General features: G+C 38.6%; 1 protein-coding gene across 3 annotated transcripts; it reads left to right on the plus strand.

Annotated features, from left to right (window-relative positions):
• The first annotated feature begins 31 nt into the window (after positions 1–31).
• AFG3L2 (AFG3 like matrix AAA peptidase subunit 2) lies at positions 32–27,286 on the plus strand. Of its 3 annotated transcripts, none has more exons than XM_074878029.1 (17): positions 32–205; positions 5,408–5,507; positions 5,991–6,059; positions 7,467–7,582; positions 8,505–8,657; positions 10,837–10,911; positions 12,146–12,270; positions 14,774–15,047; positions 15,621–15,758; positions 19,092–19,245; positions 19,856–19,963; positions 20,118–20,243; positions 21,312–21,422; positions 22,019–22,134; positions 23,100–23,300; positions 24,962–25,156; positions 26,282–27,286. In XM_074878029.1, exons 1-17 carry the CDS (start codon positions 83–85, stop codon positions 26,522–26,524), a joined length of 2,427 nt encoding a protein of 808 aa, XP_074734130.1. In that variant the 5' UTR covers positions 32–82; the 3' UTR covers positions 26,525–27,286. The 3 variants fall into 3 exon arrangements, with proteins under 3 accessions (XP_074734130.1, XP_074734139.1, XP_074734148.1); XM_074878038.1 differs by having other exon boundaries at positions 12,149–12,270; XM_074878047.1 differs by lacking the exons at positions 32–205; positions 5,408–5,507; positions 5,991–6,059 and adding an exon at positions 6,781–6,826.
• The last annotated feature ends 441 nt before the right edge of the window (positions 27,287–27,727 follow it).

Raw genomic sequence — 27,727 nt, forward strand, 5'->3', positions numbered from 1 at the left:
ATGGCGTGATGAGGTCAGACGTTGTGGGTGGGCCCACGGCAGCGGCGGCGGACACGGTGGGGCCGAGGCGGCCGCTTGGGCCATGGCGCACCGTTACCTGCTGCTGGCGCGGGGAAGCTGCCGGCGCCGGGGGCTCCCCGGGGTCCTGCTGCAGCAGCTGCTCTGCGGGCGGGGCCCGCTGGGGGCAAGGCCCTGCCTGGCGCAGGTGAGGGGCGGGGCGCGGGCCCAGCCGGCCGCTCCCCCGCCCGTTGGCCGTAAGGGAGGGGAGGGGGGAGGGTCTCGGTTGCCGTGGTGAGGTGCTGGGGACCCCGGGGTGAGGTGGGGGGGAGAGGCCCCGCTGCCCGGGGCCGAAGGCTCCTCGCTGCTCCCCGCGGCCTTCTCCGGCTCGTCTTCATCTCCTTCGGTGGCGGCGGCTCCTTGCCCGCTCGGTACCCGCCCTTCCGGGCGGTAGAGAGCGAGAGCCGGTGGATGGGCGTGAGCGCGGCGCCTCCTGGCCCGGCAGCGGCAGCCGGGCTCCGTGCTGGAGCAGCCCCGGGCACTGTGGGCCTCGGCGGCTGCAGGAGCGGCCGAACGAGAGAGGCTTTCCTGGAGTAGGATGAAGCGGCTCCTGAGAGCTGCTGGTCGGTATTGCCGGGTTCCCGGCGGGCTTTCAAGTGATGTGTGCCACCTCACTCAGAAGTTGCCTCCTTTGCTTTTTCCGGCTGATGGTTGGCGGTAGGTGGGTTTGTGTCTGTCCCCACATAGTGTCTGTGCTGAGCCATTCGTTTGGGGGTTTGGGTTGTCAGTGAGTGCAACGGTAACGTGCTGAAAAAGAGGTGGTTTGCATTCTGGGATTGCAGTAGTGGTTTGGGTTTGAACCCGCCATTCTAGTACTAATTGATAAATCGTCGTGGCTGGGTGTCTGTTCTTAGTAAAATGGATTAGAGTTTGTTCTTAGTAAAATGGGTTCTCAAACTTCCCTTCACCACGGACCCCCTTGAAATGCCTTTTGTGGCTGCGGACCAAGACTTAATTCAAGATTTAAAGCACTGGACTGCATCAAATATTTATTTCCATTTTCTCCTGAAGGGTCCTCAAATTTGGAGAGAAGGGGAAATAAGTTAATCTGTTAATGCACACCTATTATAATACCTTTATTGCAATGATTCCATATGAATTTAAAATAAAAGCATTGGCACTCTTCTTGCTCAAATGGCCCATTTTATGGTATTTTAATGTGCTAATTCCGAATTTGATGCTAATTTTTACATTAAAATTTGATGAAAAGTTTTTACAATTCTTCTCACCTCCCCCCTTGTTTGTCTGTGTTCAGTCACTGTTTATTTTTGTTTATGGGTCCAGGGCCACCACTTGGAGGAACAGACTTCAGCCCCGTTGTGGCCCTAAAGAGGGCTGTTGGGTTAAGAAAACGTCTTTAAGAGAAAAACCACCTAGTTAAAGCGGGTCCCACCAACCAGACTAGCACCAAATACATACTAGCGTGTCAGGGCAGGTGTGGAGGTAGGGGGGCTTGAGTATGAGAAGAGCATTGAGGGGAGGGGGCTGTGGGAAAAGGAGGCTCAGTGCTTGCCGTGGGCCAGACCAAATGTTTCCTGGCTGGACGTTCTCCATCCCTGCTTTGAGCCTTTGCAGACCCCCTGTGATGACATCGTGCCCCCCCAGGCGCCCATGGACCGCAGGTTGAGAGCCACTGGTCAGACTGTCAGCTATTATGTGTATTACACTTGTTGTCAGCCCTACCATATCAAATGACAGGCCTATGCTGCTGCTTGGCAAAGGGGAGATGCTTTAATTCCTGAATCTTTCAACGGCATCTTGGGCAGATCGCTTCATTTTTCTGTAGCGTATAGTGGAGAATAATTGCACCTTTGTAGGTATGAAGGTTATCACTAGGGTAGTGACAACTGTGAGATGAATACACATAAGGATGTTAGTAACTTAGTCCTAAATTTAAATATGTGTTTTGTTTTTAATGTTGAGTGTGTGTTTTTGTTTGGTCAGAGCTGAACATCGTTACAACAATGAATGAAATGCTGTCAGCAGCACTGCTAATCTGTCAGGAAGCTAATTCTTGTTTCTGTCAATAAAATTTAATGAGTTCTTGTTTGGAATGGAACATAGGAACTATGAAGGAAACTTTGTAGTCATCCTAGCATCTGAGGGTGTGTATAGGTAGCAAACCAAGGAACATTGTTTTCATAAAAGCCATTACTTTTTTGATTTTTTTTTTTTAAAAAGTAACTTGCATTAAGTTAGATTTCTTTACCAGCTTTCTGTGTCCCCCCCCCCCCCCCCCCCCCCCCAGCATGCCCTTACATAATATTTTGGTGACTGTTAAACAAAATAAAATTAACTCAAAAGTCTTAATTATCTGATTTGGAACTTGTTTATGGATAAAGATGTAAACTTGTAACTTTCTAGAATTAATGGGTTCTTGGTCTTTTGCTTACATAGCTGGGCAAGTGGATTTTCTGTTCTTGCTTTGTGTAGTCTCAGTTCTTAAAAAATTGAGTAAGGTTACAAAGTTTTTGTAAAATCAGTAGTTCTGCTTATTTAAAATTACTTATTTAATATTGGAATTGTGGAAAAGGCACTTGTTCAGTGTCACAGATACTGGATTTACATTACTCTCCAGAGTAGTAACATTTTCTGGGTTATTTTAACTGTAAAACTGACCTTTGTGTACTTTGCTTATCTTGAACTTCTATTAAAAATAGTCTTGATTTTTAGGAAGGTGTCACAAGGTTTGCCTGAAAAAAAATATTAGATAGGGGTTTTTTGCTTTATATGCTGTGACAGTTCTTTCGTCTCTGATTGAGAGAAGCTGGGCAGAGTTTCCTGGTAGATAGCCCTAAACAGCATCTAGTCAAAATGTGCTTTGTTTGCTTTCCCTCTGCTTAGGCAGTTGGTGTGCTTAGCTAAGCTTGTTCTGGCATTCCCATTGCCAGCCAACCCAGAACAGGTCCCGTATCAGGATCAATATGATCAGTTTTCATGCTGATGATTTACAGAGACAAAAAAACCCCCAACCAAACACAGCCTAAGCAGTTGTTACCAGTGTAGCGCGGTTATAACAATTTTTGCATTTGTGGAATGCTATGGTGGAAGGAAACTGTGTGTTTCAGTAGATTGAGTCACCTAGACCTATCGGTAGCATAAAAGCATGCCTTCCAGACTCAGTCATGTGATTTACTGAATGTGCTATGAAATCAGTTGTTCCCTTTTCTCACAAAACAACTTTAAAACACTCAGCTCTCTGCAGATTAACTTGATAGGTGACTATGTATTTATTCATGGAATTTAGGATCTGTAGAGACAATTCAGCAACAAACCAGTTCTATTATTCAGGTCTGCCCCAAAGCTCTATCTGCTTACCCTTCACTCTCCTTCCACTCTCCTTCCCTCCCTTCTTCCCTCCCTCTTCCCCGCCCCTGCTGCCCCCCGTCCAACCTGATTAAACTATAACTTAATTCTGTAATAAGCCATGCTAGTCTAGCTGAGCCAGGCAATTGAATTTGGCTTACTCAAACTTTTCCTTTAAACGTGAACAGTTGCTTTATTTCAGTTGGAGTAAAAGTTTCTGAATATTCCTGTCTCTTTACAAATAAAAAGTAATCTGAGCTTGCAGAATAAATTTTTTGGTCTTGTAGGAGACCAGTGAGATAGAAGAGAAGCCAATATTACTGGACATAGGTTTGAGTTTCTTCTGTTGCTGCAATATTCACTACCTGCTTGTATTCAAACTGCAGGTGGGTTGGTCTGTGGCAAGCTCTCTTTATTGCCCACACAGATGCATCCCACTTGTCTTAAAACTTCTTCTAGGAGTGCAGATGCAGTTGCTCATGTTGGAGGTTATAGCGTATTGGACCTAGTAGCTATTCTTTAGCTGCTCTACAGACTGTCTGCACTGCACATGCTTTTCGTGATCAGTAAAATATCCTCTTGGTTTTTCAGTATCAGACTTTATTCGAAGACATGCAGTGACACAAAATAATGGCTGGATCAAGCAGCCTAAGAATTCTCAGCTCAGTCTACAGCAAAAGCAAGCAAGAATGTTTTGGTATTCCTCTTAGTTCCAGCAGGTGGAACTAGATGTCTGCTCGGAATAAGTCTGATGTATTTCATCATTTAATGAGGGGTGGAGGGGGAAGCTCCTAGACTTCAGGAGAGTTAGAATTCAATTAATGATATGTCAACATTCCTAGGGTAGTCTTAGCGTGTAATCTAGTATCCTACACGTTTATTTAATATGCAAAACCAGGTTTTGTCTACAACCATTCTAACTTGAATTATAACAAAATTGCTATGGGGATGCTAACCTTGAGCTTTCCTTCACAAATGTAGTCCTAGAGGTGTTAGTCCTAGATGGGCGTTTCCTGTCTTACATGGATACGTTGAGTCATGTTTCCAGCACCTGTTGTTTTCTGGGGTTTTTTTGGAGTGTTTTTTTGTTTTTACTATTTCTCTGGCTCTTAAGGTAAATAATTTCTAATCAAAAAGAACAGGAGACTGACCACCTCTGTGAGGCAGAAGGGAATGGAGGCAGAAAGTCAGTCTGTGGGCTGGAAAAGCTAGGAAAGGGGATGAGTTGGGATTTTATCTAAAAAATGTCCTTCTTGAAGAAAGGGGGTTTGATTTCTCTAATAAAGTTGCAGTTTACTCTTTTTAAGTATTCAGTTATGATACCAAAAGTTTTAAGAATTAGTATATTTAAATATTTGTATTTCCTTCATTGCACTTAAATCGCAAATAACAGTAAACAATTAGTCTTAGAACAAGGTGTGATAGACTTGGGTTTGTTGTTTTTATAACTGGATCTTTACATACATAGGGGTTTAGGTCTGCTTTTTGAACTGGCATTCGTCCTCTGTGTTGGTTTCTTAGCTGAACGTAAGCGTCTGCCACTTCCATGGTTTTTTGGATTCAAGCAGAACTTTCGTATTCAGAAGTTATAAATTCTTAACTATTTAGAAAAAGTTGAAGTTTTTTAATGAAACATAATTCAGTACTGTGTGGATCATGCTTGTACAATCACAGTTAGTGTTGCACTTAAGCGTCGTTCAGCTGGTGTTTTGAAATACTTCCCATAGGATCAGTGTGTAGGTGTTTAATGTTCATAGCTTGTAGTGTTTCCTGCTTGATTTTTCACTTTTAGTAAAGAATGTTATGTTTGTATATAAGACGGCACTCTGCTCTTAACAAATAGAATAAAAATTTCCTTGCTGTAGAAATTATCCATTTGGTTGACCTTTCCTTTTCCATTGTTGTCTTACACTCTGGTCCACAGCAGTTACTGTGAAGCCTGTTGTAAAGTAATATCTTACTTGTTGCAGTTCAGGACTACTAGAGAGCTTGAAGTATATTGTGGCACCTTCTTGTTGCTTTATGTTTATTTTTCATCTTTCAGCTCCGTGAAAAAGTTACCGCTGGAGTTACTACTGACAGAAGCACTGTCTTGGCAAGTGTAATTGCTGCTTGCAGAAGACTTTTCTCTCAGCCTCCCAAAGGTGATTATAACTTTGATCAGTGAAGTGAAGCAGATTGCATTCCTTGCTGAGGGCTGCACTTGTGTGCCATTTAGGTTTATTGTCTGTGGGGAAGTAAGTTCTTGTACTAACCAACCATTAATCTTGAGATGGAACATTGCTCTATGGGATTTTTAGGAGCTATTAAAGAATGACTGCAGTTTGCTCAACTTCGTGCTATGCAATGCAATTTTCTGTTGAACTAAGTTTGTCTAGCTCTGGTTTAAAGGATAGCTTTACTTTAGATAATGAAATACACTTGATATTTTCTTGTCAACAGTAGTAGATTTATTTGTGGAAACCTGGTAGAGCTCCTTAACAAAAAGACAAGAACAAAACCTTTTTGCAGTCTATATGTTGCTTAGCTTCTTTGCGTTTGTATACATTTAGCTTGTGACAACTGAAGTGTAATGACAGAATTGTAAACTAAAAAACAATTGAGCTTTTTTAACTCTTTCTTAATAGGATTTGAAAAATATTTTCCGAATGGGAAGAAACATAATGGAACTAAAGGTACAACTGGAGAAACAAAAGGTACAAAATGCTGCTTGATTTCAGTTCTTTTTGTGGAATGTGTAGTCATTAGACTAGATTTTTATCATAACATTGTGGGTTTGGGTTTTTGTTTTTTTTTCTGTACCAGATTAGTTTATAAGTGCGAATTGATATATTTTTATTAAATGCTAATTTGCTTTCATATCATGTATATCTTTTGGAATAATATTTATTTTCTCTTATGCTTCTTTTGAAATGCTGTCCTTAAGTTCTTGTTTTACTGTTTCCTATTAGTTGACATTAGTCATGCATTCAGAGATTCTCTGTGTATAGTTCTCAGCTTTTCCTAGAGCAAGCTAAAATACCTGTTTTGTTGTATGGAATAACCAGAATTGTCATTCAGGGTGAGGATCCAGAACCAGCTCTTTAGCCAGGACCAACCATGTAGCCTGGTGCTTGAAAGAACAGTTAGTAGTGGCAGTGCTAGAAGGAGCCTTACCTTTACAAGGAGGGGGCTGAACCTGGAGATTATTAGCAATAACAGCCACTCTGTTGTAGCAAAAACCTATATAACACACCTTCCAAGGAGAAGCAGCAACTCTGAGTCTCTTATGAGAGCACTAACAGGAGCAGCAGTTTTCCTTCATCTAGGCCTTGAATGGTGAAATCTAGTGTCATGCCTAGATGTCCAAACTGCCAAGCTCTTGAAGGAGCTAGAGTTGGAAGGAGTGTGTTAGCATTGTGCTCCATCTCGCCCTCTTGACTGTGTTGACATATGACATTATGCTACGTTGTGCAGGCACCTGGTGAGTTGGATGAGTAGAAGAATGATTAAGATGAACTTCTCAGCTGTAGTTGGCTGCTACTCTGCTGTGCTTGTCTCTGGAATATTAAAAAGGATGTCAACTGGTGATATCGATAGACCCTGAGCCTTAAGAGGACCATAGTATGACTGGAGGGGTGAATTATGGGAGAAGGAGATGTTATGTAGAGCTTGTGGTGGGGTTTGGGTTTTTTTAAACACCAAAAACCAATCCTTCTGCACCACCCCCTGCAAACCCAATGAAAAACCCCACCAATCCCCCCCCCCCCCAACTCCCAACAAAATGCTTAGAATAATCTTGCACGTGTCTTGGCTTAGTGCAGTAGAAGTAAGTTTTGCGCAGTCTCCATTAACAGGTTTCTTTTATATTTGGGACATTTTTCAGTTCTTGATGCCCAAGTGTCATCACTTACACAATTAATGGACTTTTCTTTTGATCATAACTGTATCAGATAGATGTGTCTCTGCCAGTTAATGGACTATGTATCTGTTTTCTCACAGCCTCTAATTATTGTAGCATTGCAAACTAGTTCATTTTTCAGAATAACTTGTTAATTTTAAAATTAATAAAAAATAGTGTGAGATTGGTGTAAGATATATTTTTGTTATGTTTTATTTTTTAGAAGCAAAGCAAGCTAGTGCCCGACAGCCTAGTGGGACTAGTAGTGGAGGAGGTGGCAGTGGTGGGAAAAAAGGTGGCAAGAAAGAAGAAACTAACTGGTGGACCAGATTACAGAAGGTCTTGACTTTAAAATGTCTTTATGATACTAACTGTCTTGTCCCCCTGAAATAACCTTGCATGTTTTTTGCTTTTTAGGGCCATATTCTGATTGCCTAAATCCTCCTTAAGCCTCCTGTGCCTAGTGTTTCATAGTAACTGGCCCTAGGTGGCTCCCCACTCAGTGCTTTTCATGAATAACTGTTTTGTGTATACCTTCAGAGGCATCTAGCTCTGGTTCAGGAACATTAATGGAGTTTTAAGCTATATGAATATGGTTGCTAGTAGTTAGTATGCCTATATTGGGGCCTCACACCTTTAAAGGATTCGTATTTTGTTTCAGAATGTCAATTTGTAGAACTTGCTGACCACATAGTGCTAGTTAAATGTAGTTTACTATTAGCTGTTCTGACCTTAATGGAATACTTACATAAATTTATATTTATGTTTATTGTCATTAGCTGTAGCACAAAGATGATAGCATCTGGCAGTACAAGAATATAAAGAATACATTTTTCTGCTTTTACTTAGTGAGCATAATCTTTTTTCTTCATTCCTGGGTCTTTCGTGTTTTGTTTTGTAGTTTGTTTTTTTTTTTCTTTAGTTTTGTAGGTCTTGCATGTAGTCCTAGAAGGCAGGTAAAATTGTTGTAGAATGAAGAGAGAAAGGTCATATAACAGATGGCAAAATATTTTTTTTGTGTAAGTAGTTCATAGATCAAAACTGTTCAATTACTATTTGTAAAACACTTAAAATATTTTTCTACTAATGTTTTAATTTCTCAGAAGTTACTGAAGTGTTCGTATAACAAAATACAGCTTTGTTTGCCATTCTCTGGTAACCTTGAAGGCAGGGAATAGAAGCCACAAATAGATACTAGAGCCTGTTTGTTATGTCTTTACTGTATTACAGACTCTAAAACCCTTTTTTGTCCATTTCCTAGGGTGACATTCCCTGGGATGTCAGGGAGTTTCGGATGTACGTAGTAGGAAGTTCATTTTTCTGGACGATGGTTGTATATTACTTCTTCTTCAGGGTCCCTGGGAGAGAAATCACCTGGAAAGACTTTGTCAATAACTACCTTTCTAAAGGACTGGTGAGTAGTGAGGGGAATCGAAATGGAAAATCAGTGTGCTGAAGATGCTCATTTCTGCCTCCCCGCTTACGCTTGTATTCATGTATCTGTGGAGCAAGAACTGGCTCAAGAGGAACTTTTGAGGGAGAAGGGGATCAGCTTTCATCTTAATCAGTTCCTTGATCTGATGTTCTGGATGGCTGTATGAAGATTTATGTCAGCTCGAGAGGAGAGGGAATGGGCAGCTCAGGACAGAACTTTGTTGTTGGATAGCTCGTGTTGATGCTAGTTTGAAGAGTCAGCGCAACCACAGTCTGTCGGCATATGGTCTTATAGTACAGGTAAGCTGACCTAGTGGCTTAAGCAGACACGCAGGCTGCCCTCAGAAGAAAGTTACTTCTAACCTTAAACACTTCCATGAGCCCACCCCACTGTCCTGCTTGTTTCATGCCTTAAATCAGTTCCTCAGGGAATTTGAGGAGCAGCAGTGTGAACAGAAAGGTGAGGGTGGGGAATTGAAGAATACCTTCCAAGGACAGTAAATTGGCATAACTGTGTTGGAAAATAGCCTCTTTTATTTGTTTTCTCCTCTCTTATTTCTTCTTTTCTTCCTACCTGGAGTTACTACTGGAGCAATCAATTTTATCATCGGTGTCCTATCTCTCTGTAGAACTTGGCAGCTTTCTGCACTTGGAAAGCTTGGTGATGCCCTGAAGTTCAGGAGATCAAGTGTCATACACAGGCCTTTTCCACTTCAGGAGCCACTAGTTCTTGGCTCTGTTACCTCCCTTTTTGTAGCTTTGCCTGCAGGTTAGGAAAGCATTGGCTTGCTTCCTCCTCTGGGTTTCAGACCTGGGATTTTGTGTTAACAGCATGCTTTCTACCCCTCCGTTACTTCAGTAAAGTGCTAACCAGGTTGTTTCCTACCTTTCTTTGTCTTAATGATCTATGCAGAGCTTCTTTGTATGCTTCTCCCCTTTTGCCTAGACTGTGTCTTACAGTCCTGTTCTTAATTGACAGTTATGTGTACATCTTGTGAAAAAACCTTACTGATTATATTTGTCGTGAAGCAGTAAGACACTCGCAAAGTAAAAAGATTAGTTTAGCTGTTACAGTGAACGAAGCTTGAACCCTTATTGCAGAGAAGCATTATGAAAGCGGGTTATTGCACAAAACCAAGTCTCTTAGGCCTTTGTAAGATGTAGTCTGGCTATTCAGATAAGCTAAATATGTAGCTATTAAATGCTGTTGGTTGCCATAGTGGTGGCCAGTTAATGGGGAGAAGAAATCCACATTACTGGGGTTACGTGCTTTTCAAAACAGAGATGTTCAGGTAGTTTTGCATGAAGTCAGGCGAGATCTAGAGTGGCTTCTCAACTCATGTTTTGCTTCAATTCTGACAGAAATGGCCACATTTAGTGAGTTCAGGGAAACAAGTGCACTAGCCTGTATACAGTTCAGGCTCAACTTGTAGAACCATTGCTAGTTTTAAATTCTGTAAAGATGCTGAAACCAGTTATTTTCTGGAAAGAAACTTTAGTTGCCTTCTTAAGAGACCCTGCCAAATTCAAGAAACTAACCCTTTGAGACTACTGCTATAAAAAAAAAAGGCTTAATACATATCTGCAAACCTGCAGCTCAATTCTTGAATTTAGTTTATATGGTATCTGTTACCTCAACTAAATTCTTTTTTATAAATTGATGTTATTGTGTTTAATATGGTAGCACATGAAGTCTTTTGTATGATGGAAAACATCAAGAGCAAAGTTAAGTTTTCCCTCATTCTCCTTGGTTTGTTTTGTTTTGGAAGCTGCTACAAGAGCTTGGAGTGGTGTGGTCTGTTGCTTTTAGTGTTTGACCATTGAAATAGTTAAGTATTGTTTAACTATTTCACTGTACCTGTGACTTGAGCTGAGGTGTGCATTGGGTTTTTTCCTTGAAAAAGGGTATGAAGCCATCCTTCAATCTAAATTTTAATGTGCCAGTATTCTTTGCTTACTGATTACATACATGATTCTTCATGCCACTCCTAACGGCAAACTGTAGATTGTGGAACCATCCTGATCCACAGCATGAACTTTATTCTCCTTACTGGAAAACAGAACAGGTTCATACTTGGTATGTGTAGCTCTCAGCTGTGATGGAAGTGCAGTGACTGTACGCTCTAACAGATCACAAGTTTTGTTCTTTCCTCCTGCAGGTGGACAGACTTGAAGTGGTGAACAAGCGCTTTGTTAGAGTGATCTTTGTTTCAGGAAAGGCTCCTCATGAATGGGTAAACGCTTTTAATACATGTATACGTGAGTCATTAGAAACAACAAAGCAATCTTTGTAGGTGAAGTTTGATGCAGAAAACTTGGTCTGAATCATTAAAAATTTCTTAACCCCAAACATATTTTCTGCCTTACTGTTACATTGTCCTACATTGTGTTTTTTCTTTACTGTATTAATTGTTTGGCCATAGATATCTTAAAGCTATGGCAAGTAGTTCCTTTCCAGCATCGTGTTCTTACTACAAATACACAAACAGGAAGCGTGAGAAATTACTGAAGGTTCTGTATTTCTAACTGCTATTTTCTATCTGCTCAAGAAAACCCCAGACTTAACCATACATACTTGTGGATCTTTTCTGTTCCAGACTGCTTTTAGCCAGTTATTTCAAAAACAGAAGAGAAGGTTTGTTAGGTTACCTCTTCCTGGGTGGTAGAGTTTTTTTAACTGACTTTCTGAAACAAGGTCTGTAAGTCCCTCTGGGGTAAAGTGAAATCTGCAGCAATTACTTCATCAGTGGGTTTCAGTGTGACTTATTTATACACCTACTCTTTGGCCCACATACCACCAGTTGCCTTAGTTTCTCAATCAGTTAATACTTAGGACTACTTTCTTTTTTTCTTTTTTTCAGTATTAGGATAAGTAGGGGCAAGTCAGATAGGCAGGTCATGGTGCAAAAAGGAAGATTTTCTTGAAAAAACAGATCTCAACACTGTTTGAAAGTAATGTCTGGAATTTTTTTTCCTGGTGTATGATATAAGTTCATGCTGTCTTTTGTGAAGATAGCTAACTGTAAAGCTAGCATGGACTCCAAAAGTAGAGAACTGCCTTTCTTAACTAGAAAAGCTGAGGCCTTCAAGTGAAACAGTAAGTTGTATGGCTGCTGTGTTTGCTGGTTCAGTGCTCTGTATTATTCTGACTGCATAGCTCCTTCCTAAAGATCTGTTTACCTACTCTCCGTCCATTTGTTCCTGGAGAAAATGCCAGGATTTCAGTCTATTTAATGTGCCCCCAAACTATTTGGTGTGTGATTTCTGTAGAAGCAATGACAGGTACAGTATAGTCAGGTTGGTAGGCCTTAGATTTATTAGATGCATTTTTACGAGGCAAGTTAAAACTCTGTTTTGGTCTGAATCTGTTCTGAGAATTTCTTGTGTGTGTTAGAAGAAGTTGGCTTGTAATGAATGAAGCTGGAATAAGATAGGGCACTTTGTGGTGATCTCTACTTTTTTTTATAGCAGTACGTCTGGTTTAATATTGGTAGTGTGGACACTTTTGAACGGAATCTTGAAACTGTGCAGCAAGATCTGGGAATAGAAGTGGAGAACAGATTGCCTGTAGTCTACTCAACAGAGAGTGATGGGTAAGATGTTGCTTTAAAGTCTCTTGATAAAAATGGTTGTCTTTACAGTAGAAAAGTAGAGTTGTAAGACATGCACCTTATGCTTCACTAGGTGGCAGTATTATCAGAATAACAATTATCTTGGTTTTATTTTTGAATGTTAACTGTAAGAGGAGCTGTTCAGTACTTTGTCTATGTAGAAATCCATATCCTCTTACCCTAAATTTAGCTGCTTATTACATAAATGTTTGTTTACAATTAGTCCTTCCTTCTTTAAGCTCTTCCTCCAAGTGACTAGAGCACAAGTCAGCCAGGCACAGCTGTAAAGGTCCACAGATGGCACTCATGCAGATTTTTGGACAGATGAAATATGGCATAGAACTAGAGCATATTGACTGAGATACTCTGACAGACACCAATTTCTGCCTATAAATTCAGCAGAAGTCAAATTCTGTGGCCTTGCAAAAAGGCAAGAAATTGGTGATTAAGTAAATCCTGCCTGTTATCAGGAGCTGGAAGGTGCATCATGCTTTTAATCTCTAAATTGGTTAAGAAAAATAATAGTACTGACATTGGATTTACGGCACTGTTACTTCCCCAGTAGGGAATAATGGCTCCAATACTAGATTTGTATTCTTTGTATTAGTCTTATGTAGCTGAGTTTTATTGACCTGGGCTTTAGATGAGGCTAGATGTGGTTTTCTGAATGGCTTAGAAGACTGATTGTAGTCTTTTATCCCATGAACTGATTTCTTTTTGATCCAAGTCAGCAGTTTGAAAATGACTCCTGCTGGTGTCTGTGAAACAGGTTTTATCTCGTCAGGAGATTCAACTTTGGGTGTAGTAGCTTGTATTACTAATGAAAAAGGCTCAGTTGCTGCCTCTCTTGTGTTTTCATTCTTGATACTGTGGTATGTGTTCCAGTTTTTGAGGATGGAGGGGAAAGGTTTTTTTTATTTCTGCAGTGTGTTTTACCAAGTTGCTGCTGCCTGTTTGTCTTAGTGGCAATAAGAAAAATGGTAGCCTTAACTCTGGACCGTCCTGTGACTTCAGATAGAGATTTTCTGTTCCCTATCGTTCTTCACACTGTCTCTGCCTCATTTCTCTGTTTCTAATGGGGCATGCTCCTAAGGATGGTCCATAAATAAATCTGTTAAGCCCTTATTTAAACAAATCTAGAAAAAAATGAGGACAGGGCAGTGCAGTGCTTGTGTGAAGAGGCTGCATGTCAGCCTGAGGCTCATTGCCACAGACTGGGAAAAGTATGTCAGTTCCTATGTCTTCGTCAACCTTGCACAAATCTCTTACTTGCCGAACCCCTCTTTCTGACCACAGTCTCTCTGGCCCTGCCTTCCTCTGTGTCTGTTCTCCATAGAACACATTGCCTGTAACTTCTTGCTCTGCCCCAGAACTGCCACAGGAAATGGGAAGGCTCAGCAGCTTATGTGATCAGAGTACTGCTGTTCCCTGTTGGATCGGAATCTGCTGAATACCATAGGATAGGGAACATCCTTTTCCTCTTCATGTCAGAAATGTGGGATATCAGTAAAGCCTGGAAATCCTGTGCTCACATATTGTAGCTCTTCTTTTCAGCATTTTGTTTTTGCTGAGTGTTGACAGAACTTCCTGTGAGTTGTTTCTTGAAGGTCTTGCCACAGAAAAATCTGTGCAGTGCTCAGATACTGTGATAATGACAACCGTGTTAGTATTAGGATTTTTGGCCTGTACAGAGCTATGTTAGAAAGCTGGAGGACAGACAGTGAAGGCAATGAGTAACCAAAAAAAAAAAATTTTAGAAAAAAACCCCAAGAAATCCAACAAACCAAAAACTTACAGCTATCAGAAAGGGAGTTGGAGACACTGAAGGAAAATGGAGAAAGACCTAAGGGAATAAGAGCAAGATTACATTTTGGAGGAAAGTTTTTGCCTGAAGTTGTAGCATACACCAATTATATGCTACCTAATACAACTTATTTTGATAATATAACCATTTGCATAAACTAGTCCTGTGAGTTTACCTTTGAAGGGCACAGAAGATTTACTAGATAATGCAGTTTTTCCTCTGTAAAACTCATCAATGTCACTTGATGTGTTTGGTTTAAAAACAAACAAAAAACAACTAAACAGACCCCAAAACTGTTGCTTGTTAAACATCAACAGTAGAAATGTGTTAACCTCTAAGATTATTAATTTACATTTTCCTAGAGTCATGAGGGAAGGAGGGTGGGCAATGAAAAATTAATTCCAACTCTTCTTTTAATTATAGTTATAAGAGTCTTTTTGTCCTGTTTGACTTCAGTAATTCAGAATCTGGTTTTATTGTTCTCAAATTTATTTTGGTTCTTTCCCAATCTGAACAACTGGCAAAAATGTAAACATAGAGTATGACAAAATGTTAATAAATATTTGTCCTGAATTTGTTCAAGGTTGCTTATGATGGAACCAACGTTTTGTACATGTTATATGCAGTAATGGATTTTTGTAATATATGTGGTTTTCTCCTTTGTTCATTTTTTCTCCACAGATCATTTCTCCTGAGTCTGCTGCCTACAATCCTGATTATTGGTTCTTTACTGTACACATTAAGAAGAGGTCCTGCAGGCTTAGGTCGAGCAGGGCGCGGAATGGGTGGACTCTTCAGCGTGGGTGAAACCACAGCCAAAGTCCTCAAGGATGAAATAGATGTTAAATTCAAAGATGTAGCTGGCTGTGAGGAGGCCAAATTAGAGATAATGGAGTTTGTTAACTTTCTGAAAAATCCAAAACAATATGAGGATCTGGGAGCAAAAATTCCAAAAGTAAGGAAATGCTGACTTAGCAGATAAAGACTTTAGTCCTTTGTCAGTCCTCAATATTCTAAATTGGACTAGGAATGTTTACATATGCTGTGCTTTCCAGCATCTATCTTACTACAGCCAGAAAAAAAAAAATAGGCATTAAGTGCCAACAGTATAACTGTGGTGCCAGAAGATTTGCCTCATGGAACACTTCATCTGTTCACACGGGACAGAAATGATATACAGCACGCATGTGTACCATCATTGTCGTAGATAACTGTTACAGAATCATTGTTTCGCTATGTTGTCATGGGAGTCCACATGAGGTATCTTTTTTTTTAATGTCAGTCAAAGAAAACATTGTTCCTGTAAACCTAAGACAGTATGGCAATGTTGTAGCTAATTTATATTTTTTTAACTTCTGCTGGTTTAAATCAGAGATGAATCTTCAGTTTGTTTACTTGCACAATTTTGACTGTGGTGGAAGAAGAGCCAGTGGACTCAACATCATAATATGTAGATCTTTTAACTAAGATATTTCATAGGCTTATATTATGGTTTTTTATGAGAAAAATATACCCGTTTCTCTTGCAGGGGGCAATTCTGACAGGTCCTCCAGGTACTGGAAAAACGCTTCTAGCTAAAGCTACAGCTGGGGAAGCTAATGTACCATTTATCACAGTCAACGGCTCGGAGTTCTTAGAGATGTTTGTTGGTGTGGGTCCAGCTCGAGTAAGTCTTTTGGCCTTACTCTTTTGTTTCAGTATTGATTGTTGAAAGGACTTTGTCAAGTTTGGGAGACAAATGGCTTGATTATAGCTGAAGTTCTTTCATCTATGCGGATTACTTACAAGGGATGTCAGATGCTTGTCTAAACACAAGAATCATAGATATACTTTTCATAAAAGGAATTAGTGTAGTTCAGTATCTGCTTGCAAGCCATCAGGACCTTAAGGGTTTACCTCTTTGCAGAACCTTAAGAAACCAAACTGAACTCTCCAAGCTCTGCTCTGAAGTAAATTTACTAGCTGGGTCAGAAATATGTAGCTTATTTGACTACTGCTATGGGAATGTCTCTTCCTGCTCTAAATAGATCCTATTTCTTTGAAGAACTTTGTTCTCCTTGTGGTGTCAAACTCTTAGATATAAATAGTTGTCTGGGACACACAAATGAGCTTCTGGTTGAAATAGAAGTCCGAGGGTCATGGAGCTAATGATTGATTTCTGGAGATTAGGTGACTTAAATAAGCAAATTTACCTGTCTAACATTTTTTGTGCTCTTTTGCCTTACCTCTCTTAAAATAGCTAATTAAAAACATAATAGGTGGAAGGAGTTAGCTCTGCTCCAGTGCATCCATTTTCCTTTAGCTGTTTTTTTTATTACAACTACATTTCAAACATTCAGTTTTAAATCTATCCTCTCCTGTTTAGGAAGGAAGGACACTTAAATCTGCTGATATTCTGTAAACAAGTTACTGATAATATTTTACAAATGAGGTGGGTAACACAAAAAATGTTTTCACATAATGTCCAAAATTTATACTCCATTTCCAACAGCTTGTACCTTCACCAAACTCCAACCATCTTGTCTTAAGCCTTAAAAAGTATACTGCAAGGTGACACACTTCTGGAAAACTAATATTTGTTTGCTGCAAATTCTGTGAACAGACTTGAGGCATACTGTGGTTTTTACTCATGTTTAAAAACTAATTCTGCTAGCATGAAATGGAAATGCTTTAGGGTCTTGATTTGAATTTGAAATTTGACAGGGAAGGTTTCTTACCAGGTACATACAATTTTATGTTCTGTGAAAATTCACAGGAAAACTCATTTTGACAGAGTTCTGTAAAGCCCTGAAAAACGGCAATTTTCACATGTCTAGGTGTGTTAGAGATAAACTTTCCAAGATTTGGTCCTTAGTCTGTCACAGCTGTGCATGCATGTGTCTCTTGCAAACCTAGGTCTCTTTCGATGGTCTTTTGCTGGACTTCTTCCAGTAATATAGGTGGGAAACATATAAGGGAAGCCAGGTAATTTTGGGTCTCCTGAAAAGAGAAAAGGGAAGGGGAGGGGGGGACACAAGTAGGTAGGCACAAAGCTTGGAACTGAGAACAACAGGAGCTGTTCACAAAATTAAATGCTCTAATGAGGATGCAGAGAGAGACTGGAAATATGTAAGGCAGTCAGCAAAAGACACTGCTATGGAGGGGAGACGGAATAGATAGAGAGTGGGGAAATAGATGGAGAAACAGGTAACAGGGTAAAAAAACTTGGATGGTGACTGAAAAAAGTTGACTGAAAACCAGAGGAGATAGTATGGAGATAGTGATTACATACATAAGATGAGTGGGACTTGAAAAAGGGAGCATGCAGTGTAGAAGGGAGTTATCCAAGAAACAGTAAGAAAAGTAACTGTTCTGTATTCTCTGGGAAGTATTAAATATCCTGAGATTATAATGGTACTCAGAAACTAAATTGTCATTAGTTGTCATTACGTACCTGAAATGCCCCAAAGCAAAGTGACTTAACCTTTCTCTGCTGGTCTATGCAGATGATTATCAGTTTTTACTACCGAGTGAAATCTGTTGACATAACAGTTGCTGCTTTGGCTATGAATCAAGGTTCCAACACAGTCGGTAACTTCTGATGCCTGTAGTAAACAACATGAGAATGTTTTAGTTTAATTTCCTATGAATTTAGTAAACAGCACAGTTGTTAATGAAGTTAAACTGATTATTTGTAAATTAGGATATGCTAGAATTAAAACTGCTTACACAGCCTTTGTTCCTTTTTTTTTTAGTGTGTATGTGTTACGATAATATTTTAGTTCTGTTCCTTCTAAAAAACAGTTGTATATTTCTGGATCTCTGTCTCTTTCCAATCAAAAGATTGTTTACTTTGAGCATCTGACACCTTTTCCTTGTTTATCATGTTCCTTCATGATTTATTCATTGTACTTTTTTCAAATTCTCAAATTTTCAAATTTACAAATCAGAGTGACTTTCTATAATAGTGTACTATCTAAAATTCACATCTCTTAACATCTGCTGTATGTTGTTTGTTATCAGAGAAGCCTTCTCTAATTGCATCATTAACATACAAAGTAGTAAAGCTCTGAGCTGCAGGTAACTCCCACTTAGGTCAAAATTCTTCCATAGTTTTTCATTTCCTGTTTGCTCCCGTTTGATTTCTCAGTTGTAGATCTGTTACCTCGCTGAACAGGTTTTAATGAGGTCCTTCAGAGATATTTGCAAGCAGAGTAACTTAGAATGTTGCATCTTAAGGCCAATCACATGTGCTGTAACTACTGCAGTAGAATTTGATAAGTAGTATCTTCACTTACCCAAAGCCCCCTAAAAAATTTCTGCTATTTACTTAGGTCTTAGCCGTTTTTCCAGACTTCTAGAAGTTAATTTACCTTCCCAATTAATATTTTAGAGGTGAATTCAGTTTTTCTAGCCCATGTAATGGAGAGAGACAGGAAGGCTAAGAGTTAATATTTATAAAAGCATATTGTTAGAGTACAATGGTAAGCACTTGTAAGTAATCCTTAAGTTCACTGTAGGAGCTACATCACCCTGTTCTAACTGCAGAAAAACTTAAAAAGATTTTATTTCTTTGGTATGAACAACTACTGTATGGTAGCATGCCCATTTACATTCCAGTTCTGCTGTAATACTGTGCATTAAAGAAGAGTTTAAAAGAGAAATCCTGCTTTAAATCTCAGAAGTTTGGAGGCTTTTACAGCTGAAGTTGAAGATAATTTCAGTTATTTCAGAAAAAGTTATTATTTCTTAAGTCTTTTAAGTTGTTTAATGTTCTGAATTTATGGATTGATAAAGGATTTGTCAACCAGGGGCCTCCACATTAGGGATTCTTGCTGAGCGGCAGCTACAGTGTAATTTACCATCACCTTGAGAGCTGGCTGGAGGCTTTAGAATACTTACTAACAATCATACTCAATTATAGTGATACTGTTACTGATGTACCTCTTCCCCTCCTACCCACCCCCCAACTCTGAACAATTACAAACCACTCTGATACATATTCTGTTCTCCTGTTAAGGTTAGAGACTTATTTGCTCTTGCCCGTAAAAATGCCCCGTGCATTCTCTTCATTGATGAAATAGATGCAGTAGGAAGGAAGAGAGGAAGGGGCAACTTTGGAGGACAAAGTGAACAAGAGAACACACTCAATCAGCTTCTAGTAGAAATGGATGGTAAGTATTTAACTTCTAATATTACATTATAATAGCAAGTATGAGGGAAAGAACTAATACACTTATTGATTAATTAACCTGTTAACTAAGAGTTGGGTTCTAGCTTAAATATAAATTGAGTGTGTTTCCTTGCTTCCTAAAATGAAGAATGGTGACGCACTTTGCTGCAGCCTGATGTTTTGCTAAATTTGCTCAGAAAAAAGAACCATCATTCTGCATCGGAGAACTTTCGTCAGTAGAATACACAAGAAAAAAATTCTTTGCATGAGACCAGTCTGAAAAAATAATAATAATAAAAAAAACCACCAAACAAAAAAACCCCACCAGCTAGCCATGCTCGTTCTGCAATTTCCTGAGCAGTTAATCTATTATTGCATTTTGAAGATAAAGCAGGATTTGATATACTACTTCACAAAGCAGAGGCCAAAGCCATGTTTTTGCTTGTTATAAAAAGCTGGACAATACTCTAACAAACTGAAGTATTTTCAGCTTTAAGATCATTTGTCATCACTGTCAGTTCTTATGTGGCCCTGTAAAGCAACAGCCTTTTTATTTCTATTTTTTTCATAGAAACTATATTTACACAGATTTTATTACATTTCTTCAACAGGATTTAATACAACCACAAATGTAGTAATTTTGGCAGGTACTAACAGGCCAGACATTTTAGACCCTGCTCTAATGAGGCCAGGACGCTTTGACAGACAGATTTACATTGGTAAGTTTTTTTTATCTGCATTGCGGTACGCTTCTGCGTTTGCAGAATACTACTGAAATCACTGCAGCTGTATACACATGCAACTTCCTTGCACATGTTCGGTTGGAATATATACATATGTGAAAAGTTAAAAATGTACTCTTTAATCTTAAAGGACCCCCAGATATAAAAGGAAGAGCATCTATTTTCAAAGTTCACCTTAGACCTCTGAAATTAGACACCGTTTTAAATAAAGATAACCTAGCAAGAAAACTTGCATCACTAACACCTGGTTTTTCTGGTAAGTGACTCCTAATGCTGCTGTGCTTCTGCATTTACTGTATAAGCTGTAGATATTTTATTTCCCTACAACTTTTGGTTTTCTTGCACCTGATCTTCTGGATAACACTCTTATTTTATTTACTGTTAGAGTGTGAAATTCTCCTTGCCTGTTTGACCAAGTAGGAGATTTCTGAGGGTGTTAAGTTTTGTCTGCATTAGTGAGGGTGACACCAAACGGCAGTTTCTTCTGTCTTCAGCAAAAGCAATCCAGAGATTTCTCATTGCTATCACTTGTGTGTGTATTCTTCCTTTTAATACGTTGTTTGATTTCTTGGAACACTACCAGAGAAGACCTGGCTTTTGTGGAGTTTGTGTGCACGTTCTGTAGGGGAATTTCTGTCTCTGGATATAAAAACTTCTCCCTGGAAAATGTACTGTAACCTTGTGTTGAATTAGGAATGGATGTGAGAACTTTGATTACTGGCTTGTAGTTTAATCCATTTTAAATCTGTGTTGACCAGTAGTTGAATCCTTCACTGTTTTTATGCTACATATAATACTGGTTTTCTGAGGTCTGATTGTCAACATTTCTAGCAATTGCAGTGATGATGTTTAAACTAAATTATCTCAGTAGCATTACTGTAAATAATGTTAACAAGAAGTGGATGGCTTGAAGCCAGTAATTTCAAAGGCTATCCTCTAGAGATTCATCAAGGTCTGAGCTATACTGGATCCATATGTAGGAGATGTATTCTGCTAAATGTATACTAGTCTAAGTATAGTCTGTTGCACACAGAAAACTTATGGAAGATAGGATATATCAAACAGGTGCTTCAGTGGTGATAAAATCTATTTGGTAGATGTCTACCTAAGAGAAGAATCCTAAAGCCTATAACCGTAGTACATGTATTTAAATATATCTTAAACAATTATGCTATGTATAATGAACTATTTCAGAGAACATTACCTTTAATTTTCAATCTCCATAAGAATCTATAGAAATCTAATTCTAGATAAGGTTATGTTATGCTAGACTGAGAGAAAATTGTTTAAAACTATCAGTAATTCATGCCTTCTCTGCTTTTAGGTGCTGATATTGCTAATGTTTGTAATGAAGCTGCTTTAATTGCTGCAAGGCATCTCTCAGATGCTATAAACCAAAAGCATTTTGAGCAAGCAATTGAAAGAGTTATTGGAGGTAGGTGAATCACATCAGTCATTCCTCAAAAATTGTAATATGACAGATTACTTCCTTTTTTTATATAGATAAAGCCACACTTTGAATCTTTCTCGTGTTCTTCAAGGTTGTATTTTTTTTTTTCTCTCATAAACACACTTAAGATTTAGAAAAGCACCCTGTTTATATTGCTGACCTGTAATGGAGAAAGGGGTAGAGAGAGAAACTTCATCAGGACGCTTTTCTAGTTTCTTCAAAATAACAAGAGAATTAGCTGTTTGGATTTAGCAATGCTTTTAACTGCTGTTAGCCTGGAATAGTCTAAAAAACTATTTGATTTTAAAGTACAGATGTTTTATTTAAATGTTTGAACATTCTTAAGAACTTAGAATTGGAAACTAGACAATCTAATCAAGGACAAAGGTTACAGTAAAACCTAGAAGATACAAAATTCTAAAACTTACAAGTTTTGGTTTTGTTTTGCTTTTTATTTTGAAACTTCAATAGATTGTATACATGGCATCTAAGTATTGCTCACCATCTTTCTAAAGGAAATATAAGGGATTTTACTGGAGAAAGGTATATCTGAAACTATTAATAAAATTTATTTTATAAAGGTTTGGAAAAGAAAACTCAAGTACTGCAACCAGAGGAGAAAAAGACAGTAGCATATCATGAGGCAGGGCATGCAGTTGCAGGATGGTTTTTGGAACATGCTGACCCACTCTTAAAGGTAAAGGAAACTAATTTCAGCTAGTAATTCAATAGTAGCATGGACAGCATCTTTTTCTTTTCTTCATACCCCCCACCCCACCTCCCAATGTTGAGAGGGTATTAAAATATGTAATCTCGCAAAAGATACTGTGTGTAAATTTTAGAGTACTACTTTGGTTCACTTGTAGCTTTCTTATCTGTTTCTGGCTTTGCAATTTATAGTACAAACCTTGTAACAGCTAAGTGAAAGGGACCTGATCTTCTCATGAGTCTGCCTGCCTTGACAGCTGCTTTTTCTCTGAGACTTTTAGCACAGATCAGTGTTTTAAGTTAATCTTACCAGGTTATGCAGGTAAATGCCTCTTCCGAAATATAACTATAAAAAATTATCATCTAGAGGCTGATTTTAGTTTTAATTTGGTTTATGGATGCACATCTTGACAAGTGAAGATAAAGAAAAAAGCAACCCAACCTCCCAGATTTGCTTTAATATTCATAGTTTTGCATGGCTGTGTTCTTAATCTCGTCTGACTTTTGAGCTTAAAATTCATCTTGTACAATTTACTGCTGGAAGGGAGGATGTTAGTAAACATGGAAACTCCTCCAACTATTCAGAATACTTAAGATGGAGAAATGTTATGTCTGTTACAGAATACTTAAAGCCCAATACATAACTCTTAATGAAAATCCACAATTCTTTTAAAGACTTTTAAAATACCATACAGTCCTTGGAAAAGATATGACAGTGGTCTTACCTTTCTTTTCCAGATATTCTAGTAGTTGTTATCCCAATCTAGAGCTAGCCAGGGCTTTTAAGGATAAATCACAATGAGGGCAAAACTGTAAATGGAAATAATGTCTGAATTAAAACTTCAAGGGTGAGTATGGTGTAGGTTGTGGTATTAAAAAATTAAGTCAAACTGAAGAATGCTTTATGTTTTTCAATGCTATTTAGTTGTAGCATTCTGTTAATTTTGATTCTAGGTATCTATTATCCCTCGTGGTAAAGGACTGGGTTACGCTCAGTATTTACCCAAAGAACAGTATCTTTATACCAAAGAGCAGCTACTTGACAGAATGTGCATGACTCTGGGAGGACGTGTATCTGAGCAGATCTTCTTTGGAAGAATTACAACTGGTGCCCAAGATGACTTAAAGAAGGTGACCCAGAGTGCATATGCTCAGGTATGTGCCTAAGTGAGATTCTTACAGCTTTCTTTATCTACTACCTACCACTTTGAAAACTAACATTTTGAAATGATGCAATGTCATCAGGTATGTCCCTCAAAAGCCTAGTTTCAAAAAATATTATATAAATAAACATTATGCTGTTGTTGTACAGAGATGCTGATGACTCAAGCATTTTATTACAGTCTTAAAACAGGAATTAATGCATTAGGCTTTGATTACTACCCTACATCTGCCCACAAGAACATACATGCTGCAGTTGGATTCAAATACGTGTGGAAATTGTGTACTTCTAAAATGGAATTCAGTGCACAAATTTTATAATCTGATCCTACTTTTACAGTTGCCCAGTTTGAAGACCCACTTCGGATTCACATGTGTAACTATATCCCGAAAACCTTCTATTTAAGCACTGTTTGCTGTCAATTAGGCATTAGTTTGTGTTTATATCCTATTAACTAGTGCAGATGAGTAATTTGAAATCTTATCAAGGTAATGACTCACTTCACTGTAGCTAGGTGCTACACACGGATGTGTTATTCCATTTCCTGCATCAGCACAAAAGATCTTATTTTGTAAGACACTCACCAGGTGAGCAAGAGAGACAATTTAGAATATGCTTCTCTTCCCCTGAACAACACTTACCCCCCAAACCACACCTACTTCCAGGTCTCTAGTGTGCTTCTTGTTGCCCCAGCTGTGGAAGAAAATGTGTAATGGAATCCTGTTAATGTTAATTTTATGGGATCTTCAGTGACTCTTGTTCAATTTTAAATTAAAAAATGTTTAAGTATAGACTTCTGTTCACATTAACCAGACATACTGTCTCCAGAGAGAACTGGGGGCTTAAATAAAAGTATTGAACTTTTCTTAAGGAATCAGGTTAAGATGCTTGGTTCTAATGCTGAGATCTCTCTGAATTCTAAATATTCTTTGTCATACCTGTATTGATCTTGCAAGACCAAGTGGAGAAGTGCTGCTTTAGTAACCATCAAACTGATAGTAGCCATGGAGTGAATACGTAAATAGTAGTTTGAACTTAATTCTGCCTCTGCTGGAGTAAAATGCAACTTAAAACATCCATATTTGGCTACCAGAGGAGTCAATACTCAGTAATGAGTCAAGCAAGATAAAAATAATTTTCACCTTTGTAGGGCAGTGTCTTGGGATGAAGTATATCATATGATTTTTGCATATGACAGGACAAAGTCTTCAAGACCCTCTAATACTTAAGTTAACTTATCTGTATGGGTGAGTGGAATATGCTAGACTTTGGAAGCATTTTGAATTTGGAAAAACACTTATTTCTGGTAAAGGAAAAGAGTTTTACTGCTTAATGAAGACTGAAGAGTTTTTCTGTAATATCTTGGTAATTAAACAGCAAAGCATTATGTACATCACGAGTAACCACCTTTTAAATGGTGGTATTTGTGTCCTTGAATTTAATCATTAAAAAGAAATAAGTGAAAGTCAGCTAAGGTACTTTAGGTAGACTTGAGTTTTCAGGGGAGAGTTGGTTTTAGAGGAAAAGATCGGGTCATAGCAAAATTACTTCCTCCTGTCAGTTTTGGTTACCGTATTTTACATTAACACACCTAAAACCTTGCTATTTCTCCTTTTGTTTGATTTTTTTTTTCTTTTTTCTTTTTTTTCTTCAGATTGTTCAATTTGGTATGAATGAAAAAGTAGGACAGATATCCTTTGATCTCCCTCGTCAAGGAGACATGGTATTAGAGAAACCTTACAGTGAGGCAACTGCCAGATTGATAGATGAAGAAGTACGGTCGCTAATTAACATTGCTTATGACAGGACGTTAAGTCTTCTGACAGAGAAGAAAGCAGAAGTGGAGAAGGTGAGCATTATAGTATTTTTAGCTGCCAAGTTCCAGCTGGTAAGCCAGAATCTGAACTGAATAGATTAAAAACAGTGACTATATGAGGAAAATTGCTCAAAAACTATTTGATGTAATCTTGAGAGTATGTCACAAGACTTATATAAGTAAATAGAAATCTCCTTTTGTGTTGGAACACCTCTGAGGTTCTCATGAATGTGATTTAACATCCCTACTCCCTTACATGGTCAATATTCATTTGGAGGGAAGAGTCTGTCTACTAAAGTAGGCTTTAGTAGATGTATTAGACAAGTATGAAACTTAAAAAACCCAAACACAAAATACCAGGATTTCAATTCATTAGGCTAGAAGAAGCTCTCTAAGAAGGGAAGCACATATAACTTCCTTTCTCTGAATTCCTTTTGAACTTCAAATAAAAAGAATCTTCCTGCCATCTTCCTTCCCTTCCCCCTGGCTGCTTGTGACCTGCCTCACTGCAGCTGAGCTTACCCTTGTGCATATTTTCTTCCTCCACACTAGAAAGCCTGATATAGCAAAAGGATAATTTTCTGGGATAGGCATCTGATAGGTTTACTGACAAGAAGACAAGTTTGTATGGATTCAGTAAATGGTGTTGCAGCAGGTCACCATCCCAAAAAAGATCACTGCATATGGTTTGTGCTGAACAATCTGCTCACTGACCCAAGAAGGTTCCAAACTACACTTGTACAGTATTGTACGCATTCTTATTTTATGGTGCCCTTCAGCTTGTAACGTAACATCAACCCTATTGAACCATCTGGTTTAATAGGAAAGGAACACTTGTTTTCATCTATAGCTTAATGTCTTGCATCAGGAGCCTTTGGCAGTGGCAGAAGACTGCTGTTCTGAAGCAACAATAACAGTAACAGTGGCCCATAGGGAGGACACTTTGCCAAATCTTAAAAGTGGGATTTAAAGAATGGTGTTTTTGCAACCTAAATGCTCACAGGGGAGAAAAATCATGTGTTAAGTGAACTCTGAGTAACCTGGTTTTTTATTGAATTAGTCAGTGCTGAATTTGGTCACAAACTGCCTTAAATTCTTCCAAAGAAGAGAGTCAACTTAGGTATTTTGTATGTGTGACATAACTTACTGCCGTTCCAGGTTGCCCTACGACTACTGGAGAAGGAAGTGCTTGATAAAAGTGATATGCTAGACTTGCTTGGCCCAAGACCATTTGCAGAAAAGTCTACTTATGAAGAATTTGTTGAAGGCACAGGAAGTTTGGATGAGGATACTTCACTACCAGAAGGCCTTAAAGACTGGAACAAAGAGCGTGAAAAAGAGAAAGAAGAGACCACAGATGAACAGGTTGCTAGGCAGATCAAAGGAGGGATGCCATTTTAACTGCAAAGTGTGTGGTGATGTTGACTTGCACTCTGGAAGAGAAGCAAACTCACCTAGTTTGTACTTCAAAACAAAAAAGTATTTATTCAACCAAACTGTATTAGGGATGGGTGGAAGAGTGATCTCTTGTGATAAGGATATTCTGCTCCCAGTTTACATATGTGATGTCATCAGTTCACTGGTAAAAGATGATCATCTTTCATTTGTCAACTGAAGAAGCATACATTGGATTTGAGCTGCAGTGGAATGCCAGAACTGAGCCTCTCAAACTTTCAAACATGTCAGATTCATGCACAAACTTTGTGGCACTGGTCTCTTTCTTTTTAAAAATGTATGCAAGCTTACAAAAATTAAAGGTTTTTTTGATTATTCCTCTAAAGTATACCTGTATGTGACCTGTTTCCAAAAAAGAATTGTACAAAATGCATTGTTGAATGCTTAGCCAAAAGTCTGGTCTTACAAAGTACTAGCTTTGCAAAACTGTTAGCTGTTTCATCTGACCTTTTTCCCTTCCACCTTTCATTTTGATTTTAGAAAAGAATTTGTCTACAGAGAACTGCCATGTAAGTTGACAGTGAAACTGGACACCCACTTAAATATCTTAAAATGTTCTCATGGTTCAGTGTCTTTAGGTCTGAAACTCAGTTTGGCTCCTGCGGTTTTATTAGTCAGTTTTTTACAGAGTTCTGTAAGATATTGAACATATGAACGTGTCGTGTAAATACAGTTTGAGTCAATAAAATCAGTACTTTTCTGAACAAAGCTTGTCTGTTTTTTTTTTTGTTGTTGTTGCTGGTTTCTTGCTATAGAATTGAGACCAATACAAAACTTGCTCTTAAGATTTTGTTAAGGTAGCAAGGTTGTGGTCACAAATACCAAAACCAGTGGCCAACTCCAAAGGTGCTAAATCAGATTGTCAGAGTTTCATATTGGTTTGCTTAACCTAAAACTGCTTAGCTGAATGCAGTTGTCTTAGTATAGTAATCTGCTTCTGATTGTCTGCTGCATGGTAAGGATTTATTAGTTGGAGAATTTAGCTGTTCAAAAATTGACTGGCTCCCTGTTGCAGAAGAAAAGAGAAGTGTGGTTGGGGGGTGGGGTGGTGATTAAGTGGGGGAGGAGAATGAACTAAGATTCTGTGCTGGACACCAAATCCTTTAAGGCTAATGACTGAGAGGGCAGGTTAAGGGAATAATTAATGAT

Source organism: Strix uralensis, chromosome 1 (assembly GCF_047716275.1).
Source record: "Strix uralensis isolate ZFMK-TIS-50842 chromosome 1, bStrUra1, whole genome shotgun sequence".
In the NCBI taxonomy this organism is placed as follows: domain Eukaryota; kingdom Metazoa; phylum Chordata; class Aves; order Strigiformes; family Strigidae; genus Strix; species Strix uralensis.

Excerpts from the sequence above, each read along its gene's own strand:
- AFG3L2 (XM_074878029.1), top strand. The coding sequence starts at position 83 with ATGGCGCACCGTTACCTGCTGCTGGCGCGGGGAAGCTGCCGGCGCCGG. Across the intron at positions 6,060-7,466 it reads TACAACTGGAGAAACAAAAG|AAGCAAAGCAAGCTAGTGCC; the intron begins GTACAAAATGCT and ends TTTATTTTTTAG. Across the intron at positions 15,759-19,091 it reads TTGGTGTGGGTCCAGCTCGA|GTTAGAGACTTATTTGCTCT; the intron begins GTAAGTCTTTTG and ends TCTCCTGTTAAG.